This window comes from Aquarana catesbeiana, linkage group LG01, assembly GCF_042186555.1.
Source record: "Aquarana catesbeiana isolate 2022-GZ linkage group LG01, ASM4218655v1, whole genome shotgun sequence".
In the NCBI taxonomy this organism is placed as follows: Eukaryota; Metazoa; Chordata; class Amphibia; order Anura; family Ranidae; genus Aquarana; species Aquarana catesbeiana.
In genome coordinates, this window is record NC_133324.1 from 195,645,968 (window position 1) to 195,662,265 (window position 16,298).

Consider the following 16,298-nt stretch of genomic DNA (forward strand, 5'->3'; position numbering starts at 1 on the left):
AAGTATGCTTGCAGGAAACACCTTTTGCACTGTCCTTAGCACCAAATTTCTGCACACAGTTTTCCTGAAGTTATTTGCTCTCAAGAGTTCTTAATTCTAAGGCTGTCTGCCTTGCATGCAAGTACAGTGCCTTGAAAAAGTATTCACAAAGTATTTTATTGGGATTTTATGTGATAGACCAACACAAAGTGACACATACTGGAATTGTGAAATGGAAGGAAAATGATAAATGATTTGAAATTTTTTTTCATATAAATATCTAAAAAGCGTGGCGTGCATTTGTATTCATCCCCCTGAGTCAATACTTTTTAGAACCACCTTTCGCTGCAATTACAGCTTCAAGACTTTTTGGGTATTTCTCTACCAGCTTTGCACATCTAGAGAGTGACATTTTTGCCTATTCTTTTTTGCAAAATAGCTCAACCTCTGTCAGATTGGATGGAAAGTGTCTGTAAACAGCAATTTTCAAGTCCTGCCACAGATTCTCAATTGTATTTAGATCTGGACTTTGACTGGGCCATTCTAACACATGACTATGCTTTGACCTAAACCATTCCATTGTATCTCTGGCTGTATGTTTAGGGTCATTGTCCTGCTGGAAGGTGAACCTCTGCCCCAGCCTCAAGTCTGTTGTAGACTCTTAACAGGTTTCCTTCTAAGATTGCCCTGTATGTGGCTCCATCCTTCTTCCCATCAACTCTGACCAGCTTCCCTGTCACTGCTGAAGAAAAGCATCCCTAAAACATGATGCTGCCACCACCATTTTCACGGTGGGAGATGGTGTGTTTAGGGTGATGTGCAGTATTGTTTTCCACCACACAGCGTTTTGCTTTTAGGTCAAAAAGTTCAACTTTGGTCTCATCTGACCAGAGCACATTCTTCCACATGTGTCCCCCACATGGCTTCTCGTAAACTGAAAACTGGACTTCTTATGGCTTTCTTTAAACAATGGCTTTCTTCTTGCCACTCTTACATAAAGGCCAGATTTGTGGAGTGCACGACTAATAGTTGTCCTGTGGACAGATTCTCCCACCTGAGTTGATGATCTCTGCAGCTCATCCAGAGTTACCATGGGCCTCTTGGCTGCTTCTCTGATTAATGCTCTCCTTGACGGCCTGTCAGTTTAGGTGGACAGCCATGTCTTGGTAGGTTTGCAGTTGTGCCATAGGAAGGTTCTATGGGGAAGTTCTGCTTTTCTGCCTCTCCAACCCCCCACCCCCTCCTCCTCTACTACCTTTGGACAGTTTTTGTTTGGGTACCTGTACCTAGTTTTTACAGGTACCTGCTCCCACTTCCGGTCAGCCGCAGTGGATCCAACAGAAGTTCTTCTCCTCTCCTTCCTGCCTGCAACCTTCTGGGATGGGATACGTCACAGGTACATGCACCGCTTGCACCTTCACATTGGTCAGCCGGCTATGAAGCTGCAAGGAGTCACAGCCAGCTGCCCACAGTTAACATGTTGGCACCGGGGACTTAAGACCAGCGAAGAACTGGCTCAGGTGAGGACAGCGCTGGATCCCTGGACAGGTAAGGGTCCTTACCTGCAGCTGCTGACAGGGCCAAACTAGGCAATGGCCTATGGCGCACTGCTGCCTAGGGCGCCCGGCCACTGGTGTTCCTAGGCTCTTCTCTCTGCAGCAGGCAACTAAGTCTCAGCATAAGCAGACAGCCGCTGCTCTGTTCACACATAGTGTCTGAGGCGCAGCGGTGGCAGATGACTGTGTCTGTGTCCCGACTCCCAAATGAATGGAAGCAAGCAAACCTTCATTGATGGGCACTGGTTGGTAAGGCTGCATTTGATGGGCACTTCATTAAAAAGGTGTGGTATACATGGGCAAGGCAAAGGGGGTGGAGTCAGAGGTGGAGCCAAGGGGCGGTGGCAAAATGAGGTTTCGCCTAGGGTTTTAAAAACCTTGCACCAGCCCTGGCTGCTGACTTTTAATTTTTTTCTTCCTAGGGTGAAGAACCACTTTAAGCGGAATATTTTAGTGAAGTTCTTTTGTAAGGTAGACTTAGACAAAGTGTTAGCCGTCTTTCAGTTTCAGTGGACACAAAATCATATGTACAGTATGGAAAAGTTTTAGAAAAATGATTGTGCTAAGGTTTATACATGTCTATGTAACTCTTACTTATGGCACAGCAATCTAAGCATATTTAACGAGTACAAGAAGGCTTTTGTTTTATTTAACCACGTGCTTTAAGCTCCTCCCACCATTAACACAATTTGAGCACACCCACTGTTTGCTGTAGCGCGCCACAGTACTCTTCTACTTGGTGCTCAAAGGTTCCCCAGGTCTTTTACAATTTTGCAAAGCCCCTGGCACAATAAAAACCATGTCCAGTATTCACTGTGGTATACCAAGCACACCTTCTAGCTCATGATCTTGCACACAAGCCCGCTGATTTCATAAAACGCCCCTAGCACCAATGTCAATTTTGTCGACGAAAATATTTTCATCTACTACATTAATACTATTTTAGTTGACTAAAATACGATTAACATGAAAACAATTGAGACTACTAAAATATGCGCACCCATTGGCCGCAGGGGGAGCCAAACAGTGGGTTCAGCAGACGCGATGTCCGCCGTAACCCGTGGATCGTTCCCCAGAGAAATAGAACGTTGGACTGCCAATGTAAACAAGGCAGACCGCCGTTCTGCCAGGCAAGGACACTGACACTGTGATCTTGTGTTCCTGCTAATCAGGAACATGGATCACTGTGTCCATGCAGTGAGCCCCCCCCCCCCCCCCACAGTAAGAAAGCACAAACAGGGAACACGCTTAACCCTTTGATCGCCCCTGATGTTAACCCCTTCCCAACCAGTGTAATTTATACAGTGTCAATGCTTATTTCTAGCACTGATCACTGTAATAATGTCACTGGTTCCCAAAAAAGTGTCAAAGGTATCAGTTAAGTGTCCAATCTGTCCGCTGCAATGTTGCAGTCCTGCTAAAAATCGCTGATCGCGGACATTACTAGTAAAAAAAAAAAATGCCATAAATCTATCCTCTATTTTGTAGACGCGATAACTTTTGCGCAAACCAATAAATATAAATCGAAATTTAATGTCAAAATTAACACTGCCTGGCACCATATAACCTGCAATGGGAGGCTGAGCTGAAGAAATACTTGTATTTGCAAAATATTTAGTCTGTTTTGTTGTGACTCCCTCTCTTTACTAAGGTGGGCACTCATAGTTGTTGGATAACACCTTCCCACCTGGCCGTCATTTTACTAAAGAGCACTGTTGTTCTGGGAGAACGTCCATCGGACACAGCCAATGACTGATCACTGCACCAGCCCGCTGCCAGTGTCTTGTGATCGCTGTGACTAATCACAGCAGATCACATGACATTTGTAAGCTATAGATGGCTTCCTTTCATGCCAACAATTGTATATAGTTGTGTTGCTAGCTGTGATTGGTCACAGTGAACACATGGTACAGACAGACCAATCACAGCCCATCTGTACCATGTGATTAGCTTTGACCAATCACAGCTAATCACAACAAAACATACTGAATGAACTAGTTTTATTCAGTAAAAATGGTTGCTTATACCAATGAAATTAATTGGTATATGGAATCAGAATGTGTATTCAAAAAAATAAAATTCCGAGCACTTCCCCAGAGTAGTACAGTATTATAATTATGTATATATATTTTTATAATTTCTTAATTTTCCAAATAATTGTGACTAAAAAAATTACAACTTCAAAAAACTCGCCATGCCTCTTACCATATACCTTGGACTGTCTACTTTCCAAAAAGGGTCATTTGGGGGTATTTGTACTGTCCTGGTATTTTTGGGCCTAAAGAAATGATCTTGGTTGTCAGGTTGTCAGTACGTTGTCGTTTGTGAACTCTATATCTTTCCTACAGACTAACCAAAAGAAATGTAGCAGAATACATTTTGACCTAATTTATGAAGAAAGGTTATTTCTTTGCAAAATTTTATAACAGAAACAAAGAAAAACGCATTTTTTTTCCAAAATGTTACGCCAATTTTCATTTATCAAAAAATTAAAAACACAGTAGTAATTAAATACCACCAAAAGAAAGCTCTAGTTGTGTGAACAAAATGGTAACATTTAAAATTGTTACAGTGTTACATGACCACACAATTGTCATTCAAAGTGTGGTCAAAGTGTGAAAATCAGCCTGGGCAGGATGGGGGTAAGGCAACTGACATTATGTATAAATAAAGTAGTCCATACTTATAATGGCTGATTTAATTATCTTGGCATAACCTGGGAGGTAAAGTAAAAGCATCTTCATCAGTGAACATTTTTTCATTACTTTTATTAGTTGGGAGCTGTGTAGGACTTGTCTTGGCCTCTGTGCCTAGTTTTATGCCCATGGATAAGTCTTTTGCAGTCCCTATCTGGCACCCTAATGCCTACCATCTGCAGTACAGCAGAGACTGTCACTCACCTTCTGCTCCTGCAAACTGCTATAGGTGCTGATAGGCTGCTCTGGAAGCTCAGGCCTGCATATTGCAGGATGGGTGGGTGTGATTTTGCCATGGCCATGACAAGGAGATGGCAGTAAGGATCAGTCAATATTTACTCGCCATATGAATTTGATAAACAGGTAGGTCAAGACTGATGGGTGGCTCACCCCCAACTTATACACTTTTGAACCAAACTATCAGAACTCATCCTTTTGAAAGACTTTCATTAAACTGTTCAAAATGTAGCCATCTATACGAAGCCATACACTGTGAAGGACACGCTTCAAAAAAAAATTAGTTTTATTCTGTGAAAGGGGCTTGCTGAGAATCCCCTCCACTGATTCTCAGGGAGCCAGTTTGGCAGGATACATTTTTTTTTTTTTATGTGGAGTGACTTTCACAGTCCATCACTTTGGATGGTTATTGTGTCACATTGAGCAGAGACGTGTTTCTTGGGCCGACATCTGTCTTGTGCCTTTGGCCAGAGAGGGAAAGTGGAGTTTAGAGCAGCACTTGCTTCTGGGGATTTCGTAAATGGTGTGTTAAAAAAATTAAGCATGTTGTTAAACCACCAAACAAGTAAAGCGATTGCCCTACTTGTTCAGTTTCCAGCTGAAATTTCCATTTTATGGTCCTCCAACCAATGCTACATACAGTTGTGCTAAAAAGTTTGCATACCTTGGCAGAAATCCTGAAATTTTGTCTTTGATATTGAAAATATGGCTGATCATGCCAAAAAACTGTCTTTTAAGGATAGTGATCATGAAACTATTAATTATCACATACTGTAGTTGTTTGGCTCCCTTTTAAATCATGATGAAACATAAATCACCCAAATGGCCTTGAGCAAAAGTTTACATGCCCTGGAATGTTTTGGCATTGGTACAGACACAAGTGAGACACAGGTTAAATTGGCAATTAAAGGTTCATTTCCCACATATGGGACTTTTTAAATGGCAATTAGTGTCTGTGTTTGTTAGCTATTATGTGGATGCATTGATCAGGCTAGATACTGGGCCATGAGGAGCAGAGATGAACTGTGAAAAGACCTGCATAACAAGGTAATGGAACTTTATAAAGAGCAAAAAGGATATAAACACATAGCCAAAGCCTTGAATGTGCCAGCAAGTACTGTTCAATCACTTAAGAAGTGGAAAATTCAGGGATCTCTTGATACCACACCAAAGTCTGGTAAACTAAGAAAGATTGCAGCCCCAACTGCCAGAAAAATTGGTTGGGATACAAAGAAAAACCCACAGGTAACCTCAAGAGAAATACAGGCAAAATGCTGGAAAATATGACATGGTTGTCTCAAGGAGCACAATACAATGATATTTTTGACAAAAATGAGCCTGCATGGTTGAGTTTCCAGAAAGAAGCCTTAACTGTGCCAATGCCACAAAAAAAGCCCAGTTACAATATGCCCGACAATTCCTTGACACGCCTCACAGCTTCTGGCATACTGTAACGTGGAGCATTGAGACCAAAATAGAGCTTTATGGTCGCAACTATAGGTGCTATGTTCGGAGAGGGGTCAACAGCATCAAGAATACCATCCCCACTGTGAAGCATGGTGGTGGCTCACTGATGTTTGGAGGGGTTGTATGAGCTCTAAAGGCACGGGGGATCTTGAGAAAATGAATGGCAAGATGAATGCAGCACGTTATCAGAAAACACTGGCGGACAATTTGAATCCTTCTGCATGAAAGCTGCGCATGGGAGATTCTTGGACATTCCAGCATGACAATGACCCTAAACACATGGCTGAATTGACCCTCCATCCTTTAGAGCAGAAAAAAAGATGAACGTGCTGGAGTGGCCATCACCGTCTCCTGACCTTAAAGGGTAAGTTCACCTTTGTACACTTTGTTTTTTTTCTAAATTCCAGCTCCCCTATGCACCAATATAGCATTCATGTACTTTTTTTGCAAAAATATCAAAGCTTTCCATTAAATCTACGGTCATGTACTTTTCTTGCCCTAATCCACGTTTCCATTAGTAATGTCTTCTTCCTGATCAGACTTTAGGTCATGACACAGGAAGGAGTTGACCAGCTGACCTCTTTAGCACACACCCTGCATCATCCACCCTCCCATTCCCAGGTGCATGTTTTTTAAATGAAATGCAATCAATCAGTGATCACCCTTCTCACTAAATACACTATGCAATCTGAATGTATATTGTGTATGGCCATGTTTATGCACCTAAAATTACTAATTGAGCTTTCAGTGCCATTAATTGTTAACAGCACACCAAACGCAGAAGCAAACACACATTTTGCCATGTGAAAAAACAAGGGGCAAATGCTGCACAACGCACAGTAAAAAACACACAACCCACAAAATGCCAAAATGTCCCATTAACCATATGTAGTGCAGCCAATTAAAATCAATGCTAAAATGCTATATTGGTGCATAGGGGAGCTGGCATTTAAAAAAAAAAGTAAAAAGGTTAACTTGCCCTTTAAAATCATCAAGCCACTCTAGGGAGATTTCAGACGTGCGGTTAATGCAAGGCGACCAAAGAATTTGCATGACCTGGAGGCATTTTGTCAAGGTGAATGGGCAGCTTATACCACCTGCAAGAATTTGGGACCTCATAGACAACTATTACAGAAGACTCTATATTGCCATTGACGCTAAAGGGGGGCAATGCACAGTATTAAGAACTAAGGGTATGCAGAATTTTAAACGGGTCATTTCACTGGTTTACTTGTTGCCATGTTTTGTTTTATGATTGTGCCATCCTGTCATGACCTACAGTTGAATATGAATCCCATCAGACAGAAATGTTTTTAGCCTGCCCTCTCATGTTTTCTTTAAAAATGGTACATACTGTATGTTACCAATTCTCCAAAGATATGGAAAAACTTTTGAGCACAACTGTAACAGATTTCTTTCTTTGTGATATGTCAGGTGTCCGTAACTTATTTTTGCCATTATTTTGTTGTTACATAGAGTGCAGTGGCAGATGTTATTTTTGGTCCATGCTTTGAGACATCTGAAAAAGTTTTCGGTCCTTTTTGCTTTCTAACTGTATTTTTATGCTTTATTATTTTGCTCTTAAAAACCCCTTAATAAAAACTACATAGAATATATATAGAAAGAGCAAATGCCAATTTGCATAATCTCCAGCCTGTGCCTGTTCTATAAATGTCCACCTTTTTATATCAAGCAAAGAAGACTTTAAGGGGTTACAGCGTAAAGGGAAATGGCAACTGCTTCACAAGTAAATATTTTACAGTTCCATTAAATATTAAATTCATGTGAGTAGTAATCTGAAAAATGCTGGATGCATTATTCATTCCTGTAAATATGTCATATTCTGACACTTCCAACTGTGCTCACAGGGTTGTTGTATTCAATTTTGGGGCAAGGGAATGTGGATGTGTTACACTGAGTAACTGATGGGTGCTAACTTTCATTTTCTAGTTTCACATATGCAGCGCCATTGCAACTGCAGATCATCTTCCTGGAATCCAATTTTAAACAACCAAGGCTAAGATGGCAGCTTCCTTTATAGTACAGAATAGGAGTATTTAGTTTCACTTTAAAGTTTATGTATATTCAGGGTAATTTTGCACAAAAAGTGTTAAAAACCTTTCCGTTTATTTGTTGTTTATTTGTAAATGCCCCGTTTTACAGATTTTCCTTCACTTTCTTGCCAAAGGGGCAGCAGGAGGTAGGAGGAAATTTCCCTCCTTCCCTGCTCCTCTCCCTCTTCTCTGTGCAGCGCTCCCAGGAATGGCCCAGAGCGATTCAATGTTCAGGAGCTGACTAATCCAAATTGGTCAGCGTCTGCACAGTGAATAACTCAGAGATCCCCTATTTTAGGTAAGTTGATCATTGCATTAGAGAACATCATTTATAATAATAGTGTGCATTGTGCCTTCTTGTAGGAGTGTATAGAGAATGTTATAGAATGTATATGAATGTTACAAAAGGTACTACTGGATATTTTTACCCTAAAATGGCTGTATGCCCTTACATATACCCAGTGCAATAACTGGCCTCAGGTAAAACACAGAGATGAAACCAATCCTTCTACATAAGTTGTACCCATTTATCCACCGTCTTCTCTTCTGTACAGCCATTCAAAGTCCAGAATTTACAAAGCTTGTCTGAGCTTTTATAAACTAGGGAGGGAAAGCTGAAGTTAAACTCTGCAGAGCTCAATGAGGAGAGGTCTGAGAGGTGATTGAAGGGAAGGAACACCCCCTGCACCCCCACCATCACACAGCACTCAGGAACACAGCTAAGGCTGTCAGTCACAGGCTGTGTGCTTTAGATCTCTCCCCTGTCACCTTTTTCTTCTCGGTGTCAGGGAAACTTGTCATAAGTGATTCATGATGATAGCAGAGGAACGTAGCAGTAGACGAAAATGACACTACTGCGCTCTTTCTTTGTGCAGGGTGCCTGGTCTTGTATTTGCCCTCTCCTGTAGTTTTGTGCAGGCAGCCTGTAGTGAGTGAACCTGCTGGGCCCCTCCCACAACTTTGCTCTTTTTACAGGCTATGTGTAGTACTGTGATAATATCACTGCTACTTTTACAAGATAAAATCTTGGTTTGCAGGGCTACTAAGGAATATATTTAAATAAAAACATTTGTGTCCGGAGTTAAATCTTACATTTTTGTTATATTTGACTGAGTATACCAAACAAAAAATATGCATGAACAATCATTTTACATTGTTTTTCAGGCTGTTTATCATAATTTGAAAGCATTGGTCTTACGTCAGCAGCTGGAGAATATCCATCTTGATCCTAATAAAATTCAATCTTTTGTCATTGCCTGGGAAAGTGCGGGGCAAGAGACTGTTGAGAAGTTCAGACAACGGATTTTAACCCCAAAAAAGGTAACCATCTAAAATGAATATGGTACTGTCTATAACATGTAGTACATTTCTTTTAGTTTTCTTTTGTTTCAGTTACAGTGTTCTTTTTGTATTAGAAAGTAGTTAGGTTGATTTTTTAATTAAATCTTTAGCAAGCAAAAGTTTGTGGCTTTTCCGGTTATTTTAGTGTACTGTAGCCTGGCAAGAGTTTTGCCTTTACCTCCATCCTGCATATGACCATCAGGACCCCTTCTTTGCTTTGGGGATTGGAGTTGTAGTAGCCTTCTCTGAACTAGGCTAACAGCTGCAGGCCGGTTGGTGTGATTCCAGGAGCCATTGTGGTTTCATGAGAACTTCTGTATGTTCAGGTTATTCATGACAGCCAGGAGAATTAGGCTGATTGAATGGAGCCAAAGCAAGGGTTAAGAAAAGTGCAAAAAAGAGTTCTTATAACTGATGTCCAAGAAAACAACTAAATATGTATGAACTACCTCTTTTACTATTTTTTTTTTTCTTTTCTGTCTATTCAGTCCTGGGTTTTACACAGCCCTGTCAGCATAGCCAGAAGAATGACACCATTTGCTCTGAAAAAGTTAAAGTGGGAGTCCGGCGACCAATTTTTTTTTTTTTTTTTTTAAGTCATTGAGACCTGTCTGTTTGCTGTCTGTTTGCTGAGTTGCATTTTGGGGGCTTTTCCTTTTAGTTTTTAATTTGCCTTTTGCTGTCACTTTTTAAATAGCTTTTTTTTTTCCTGGTTTCATCAGTCTATCAATTAATGGGTGTGGTTAATTGCTCACAGGTGCCTATTTAACTGGTTGTAGGACTCAGTCTGAGCGTGCTCAGTCTGAAGCTGTGGAGCTTGGTGTAAGTGGAGCTGGATTAAGTGGGAGTTAAAAACAAGAGTTTAAAACAGGAGGTTATAAAAGGGGTCATAGTACCTGTGTAGTGTGAGTATCTGAGTGTTGTCTGAGTAGTGTGTGTGGATCGTTAGTACTTGTGTATTGTGTACCTGTGTATTGTCTTGAGTATTAGTGCCAGGAAGCTAGCTGTTAGGTAATTTGGACAGGGTAAAATTCCCAAATCCTCACTAAATTTAATAGGTACGATGCCTGGCTGGTGTGGAGAAGCGACTCTTTGTACATCTTGCCGCATGTATGCGTTCCTTGATCATCCGATCGAGGGCGAATACTGCTGTGCAAAATGTAAGCACATTGTTTCCCTGGAAGCCCAGGTTCTGAATCTGGGGAAGCAACTGTCAGCACTGAGAAGTCCCTCCATACTAAAGGTGAGCCAGGAACGTACACGGCAGGTGCCGGCAGGGGCCAGCACAGAGGCGGGTGGAGACAAAGAGGTGCAGGCACTAGCAAAGAGTAGATGGTTGACAGTCAAGAGGGGTAGAGGGGGGAAGTGCCAGAGAGGCCGATCCAGGACTGGAGCATCCCAATAAGTACGCTCCATTGAGTGACATTGGTGTAACCAGTCAGGGACCAGCACTGCTGGAGATGAGGGACTCTCCTAGCTGCCAGGGGAAGAACTCCTCCAGTGAGAGTGGGGGGGCAGCAAAGGGAAAGGAAAAACAGATTCTGGTGGTAGGGGACTCAATTCTTAGAAGGACAGAGAGGGCAATCTGTAACCAAGACCTGAAGCGCCGAACAGTATGTTGTCTACCGGGCGCTCGGGTTCGGCACATCACGGATCTTGTGGACAGATTACTGGGAGGGGCTGGGGAAGACCCGGCTGTCATGGTGCACGTTGGCACCAATGACAATGTCAGAGGCAGATGGAGTGTCCTAAAGAACGATTTTAGGGACTTAGGAGCTAAATTGAGGAAAAGGACCTCCAAGGTAGTGTTCTCAGGAATATTACCGGTACATCGAGCCACACCAGAAAGGCAGAGGGAGATTAGGAATCATGACACAACACAGGAAGCACCTACATGGGACGGAATTAAAATTAGACTTGAGAAACTTAACATTAATAAATCACCGGGACCAGATGGCTTGCATCCGAGGGTACTTAGGGAACTCAGTCAGGTGATTGCCAGACCGTTGTTCCTAATTTTTACAGACAGTCTATTGACTGGAATGGTACCAGCTGATTGGAGAAAAGCCAATGTAGCACCAATATTTAAAAAGGGCCCAAAAAACATCCCTGGGAATTACAGACCAGTTAGCCTAACATCGATAGTATGTAAACTCTTGGAGGGGATGATAAGGGACTATATACAAGATTTTAGTAATAAGAATGATATCATTAGCAGTAATCAGCATGGATTCATGAAGAATTGTTCTTGCCAAACCAATCTATTAACCTTCTATGAGGAGGTGAGTTGCCATCTAGATAAAGGAAGGCCCGTAGACGTGGTGTATCTGGATTTTGCGAAAGCATTTGACACAGTTCCCCATAAACGTTTACTGTACAAAATAAGGTGCGTTGGCATGGACCATAGGGTGAGTACATGGATTGAAAACTGGCTACAAGGGCGTGTTCAGAGGGTGGTGATAAATGGGGAGTACTCAGAATGGTCAGGGGTGGGTAGTGGGGTTTCCCAGGGTTCTGTGCTGGGACCAATCCTATTTAATTTGTTTATAAACGACCTGGAGGATGGGATAAACAGTTCAATCTCTGTATTTGCAGACGATACTAAGCTAAGCAGGGCAATAACTTCTCCGCAGGATGTGGAAATCTTGCAAAAAGACCTGAACAAATTAATGGGGTGGGCGACTACATGGCAAATGAGGTTCAATGTAGAAAAATGTAAAATAATGCATTTGGGTGGCAAAAATATGAATGCAATCTATACACTGGGGGGAGAACCTCTGCGGGAATCTAGGATGGAAAAGGACCTGGGGGTCCTAGTGGATGATAGGCTCACCAATGGCATGCAATGCCAAGCTGCTGCTAATAAAGCAAACAGAATATTGGCATGCATTAAAAGGGGGATCAACTGCAGAGATAAAACGATAATTCTCCCGCTCTACAAGACTCTGGTCCGGCCGCACCTGGAGTATGCTGTCCAGTTCTGGGCACCAGTCCTCAGGAGGGACGTACTGGAAATGGAGCGAGTACAAAGAAGGGCAACAAAGCTAATAAAGGGTCTGGAGGATCTTAGTTATGAGGAAAGGTTGCGAGCACTGAACTTATTCTCTCTGGAGAAGAGACGTTTGAGAGGGGATATGATTTCAATTTACAAATACTGTACTGGTGACCCCACAATAGGGATAAAACTTTTTCGCAGAAGAGAGTTTAATAAGACTCGTGGCCACTCATTACAATTAGAAGAAAAGAGGTTTAACCTTAAACTACGTAGAGGGTTCTTTACTGTAAGAGCGGCAAGGATGTGGAATTCCCTTCCACAGGCGGTGGTCTCAGCGGGGAGCATTGATAGCTTCAAGAAACTATTAGATAATCACCTGAATGACCGCAATATACAGGGATATGTAATGTAATACTGACACATAATCACACACATAGGTTGGACTTGATGGACTTGTGTCTTTTTTCAACCTCACCTACTATGTAACTATGTAACTATGAGACACTTTGCTAATCCCAAAATAATACTCACAGTTTGGGTGTAATATTTCTGCCTCTGTCTGTTTTCGTACTGAAGAATAACTTTAAAAATGTGATGCTGGCTGTTTCCATCTTGCTTTTGGGCATGTGAAGCCCAAAAGCATTGATTTCCTGGATGCGGTGAATGCTGTTCATTCACAGCTTGTTCACAAGCATGATCGTTATTCCCGCACTGAATCTTGGGAAGCCTAACACTAAGCTCCCAGGAGACAGTACGGCGCCGGGGAAAGGCAATAAACACGCCTACTCCCATGGGAGGAGAGACAGGAAGTGCCACAATAAAGTACAATATAAAGGTAATTACAGCGATAAAAAAAATTTGGCATTTGAACATCTATGCAATTAACTGAAGGGGGTAAGATTAGGTTAAAAATTTGAGTGGAACCCCGCTTTAAGGAATACAGTGGTGTCATCTCTCCTCCCCCAGCCTGCTGATTGGAAAGTAAGGGAGCAACAGCAGACTGATTAGGTCATCTCTCTGCTCTCTTTTCCTGCCAGCTTGCCTGTTGTCAAAACATGTACTTGTATGCATTACACCTGATTGGCTTCCAGTGCTGCACCTACCTCCTCTGAGTAGCACTGTGCAATAAATGGATACCAGGTTAAGTTTAGACGTTATCGTAATAAAAAACTACATTTAATGGCTGTTATTAAATGTAGAGCTGCAATAATTTGTGTCTTTTTTATCTTCCTGGAATTCAATTTTATTTAAGACTAAGCAAACAAAGAACGCATAGAGTATTGAATATGGAAACTTTCTGGAGGACCTGAACCAGTATGCCATGTTTGTCTATCTGTCGTTACAACATTTAATGTGGTTGGCTGAGACAGCAGTGGGAGCCATTGGCTCTTGCTACTGTCAATCGCAGCCAGTGAGCCAATGAGTTGGGGCGGAGCTAAGCCGCAGTCCATGTGTAAACGAACACTCAGAGCAGCGGCTTGAGCGAGCCTGCCTGCCTGCCTGCCGGGGGGGGGGGGGGGCTGAGAAGAGGCGGATCAGGGCTTCTCTGTGCAAAACCAATGAGCAGGTAAGTATGACATTATATAAAATATCACTTTAAGAAAATCATGCTTGGGAAGCTTAGCTTGCCTATGGCCAGGTATGGACACATGATGTGATGACTCCAACACTGCTTACCATGTGTCACTTCAAAGAGAAGATGTCGCTGAGCTCCAGCCAATCCACTCTGGTGGCCCCAGAACCAGACATTGAGTTCTTCTATGGACACTCCGGTGGACTCATGGCCTTGTTGCGATCACACATGATGCAAGAAGTGCACTGGGAGACCCCAACAGCCCCATGCTCTAGTTCAGGGGTCTCCTCAACTTTCTAAACAAAGGGCCAGTTTACTGTCCTTCAGATGTTAGGGGGCCTGGACTGTGGCCAGTGGGAGTAGAAAATGCCCAAGTGTCAGTGGAAGTAGACAGTTCTCCATCATTGGTTTTAGTGGAAGAAATCGTGCCCTGTTGTTATCCGTGGGAGGACTAGCACCCCATTCTTGGTGTCAGTGGGAGGAATAGTGTCCCATCATTATTGTCAGTTGTGGATGAAATAGTGCCCCAAGGGCCAGATAGAGGCAAGCAAAGGGCCACATCCAACCCCAGGGCCACAGTTTGGAGACCACTGCTCTAGGTCATTACACACAGAACAGACAGACTCGGACACCTCCACTACCAATTGAGACTGACCGGAGGGAGACCAAGACAATGAGGAACCTGTTTTTGCAGCATTATTCAAGTAGTATTTCTCTCTACTACTCTACTCTACTTTCTACTCTACTCTCACCAAGAGAAACATATTGAGGCTATAATTGCCTGCCTCAAAGATTGCTATAAGAATAAAATGACAGAGTTATATAGGAGTTATATAGGGGGCCTGCAGTTCCTCCACACCTGCCTGAAAGACAATAAATCACTTCTTTACCTCCATACATAACTATGTGATACGATTGTTACACAACAAATACACATCCAAGCCCTGTGGATTTGGAGGACCAGCATCACAGGAACAACCTCTGTATCTGTGTTCTACCTGAGCCACAGACCCGATCTCAGACCCACAGTTGTGGATATTTAACTGCTGCCCTTGGGCATATAATGTGCCTCAGAGCCCAGCAGACAGTAGTTTGTGTTTTTCTGTTTATTCTAGTGAAGGAAAAGTATTATTTGGAATGACTTTTAGTAATTAAATGTTTCTATTTTTTTTTTTCTTTCACACATTCATACTTTTTACAGCTGTCCAAATATCAGATGTGATACACAAAGTTTTTAAGGGGGCTGTAATGAGCTCAAATGAAGAAGTATTGATTTGTAAAGGGGATGTAATAGCAGTGATCCCTAGCAGTCTCATGTTACTTTTCTGTAGTCTCTGAACATCATCCATAGCATGTCTGCAGACTTGTAGGATGCTCATAGTCTCCTGTTGCATATCTATAGTCTTTGACAGCTTTCTGTAGCATTACATTCATGAAATATTATGTGAGGTCCTTTGGTGTTGTCAGGGAGCGCATTTGAGGCCCCCAATTGTAAGTAAGTTGATCATTACTGTATAAAGAACATCAAGTACAGAAACAGTGTTCCTTGCACCCTCTAGTGCAGGGGTAGGCTTCCCTTTTTTTTTAAGAAAAATCCAATAAAACTAAGGTTACTGTAGAAATATAAACTTAGCCTACCTTAGGATTTAACTTCAGTGAAACTCTGAGAGATTTACTTTCATTCACATTTTTTTCTGGGGAGTAATTGGTCACCCCCACAAGGCTGATGCCGAAGTCCACTATAAGGCAGAACATTTGGTACTGCAAGCTGATTTGCTCAACTAGTTTTAGGGCCTGGCTATCTGTTCTTATTTCTGGCTAGTGTAAGTAGTATGTAGGGCAGTGTCCAGGGGTCAGTAGTAGGTAGGGCAGTGTCCAGAGGTCAGCATTATGTAGGGCAGTGTACAGAGGTCAGTAGTAGGTATGGCAGTCTACAGAGGTCATTAGGTATGTAGGTCAGTAATAGGTAGGGCACTGTACAGAGGTCTAATAGGTAGGGGAATGTGAAGAGGTCAGTAGGTATGTAGAGCAGTGTACAGAGGTCAGTAGCATATAGGGCAGTGTACAGAGGTAAGTAGTAGGTAGGGGAGTGTACTAGGGTCAGTAGTAGGTAGGGCAGTGTACAAAGAAAGACATGGGCCCCCCAGGATTATTACCAAATATGGTGCCCAATGGGAACAGATCAGGACCATTCTTAGTAATCACTGGCATATTCTTTCTGACTCCCCTGTTCTCGGCGAGATAGTGGGTGAATGCCCTCTTATCACCGCCCGACGTTCGCGGAATCTCAGGGACCATCTGATCCATTCCGAATATCAACGGTCACCTAGTCAAAACTGGCTCACTCAACTCCCACCCCTGAGGGGCATGTTTAAGTGCGGCAGATGCACTATCTGTAGG

The 16,298-nt window shown here is 42.5% G+C and overlaps 1 protein-coding gene across 4 annotated transcripts in view; it reads left to right on the forward strand.

The window, feature by feature from the left end:
* Positions 1-16,298, forward strand: part of COMMD10 (COMM domain containing 10) — a 583,600-nt gene that overhangs the window by 53,967 nt on the left and 513,335 nt on the right. For all 4 annotated transcript variants that reach the window (XM_073624653.1, XM_073624655.1, XM_073624654.1 and 1 more), the window contains exon 4: positions 9,154-9,309. In XM_073624653.1, the coding sequence (XP_073480754.1) occupies positions 9,154-9,309 (156 nt within the window). The remainder of the gene's footprint in view (positions 1-9,153; positions 9,310-16,298) is intronic.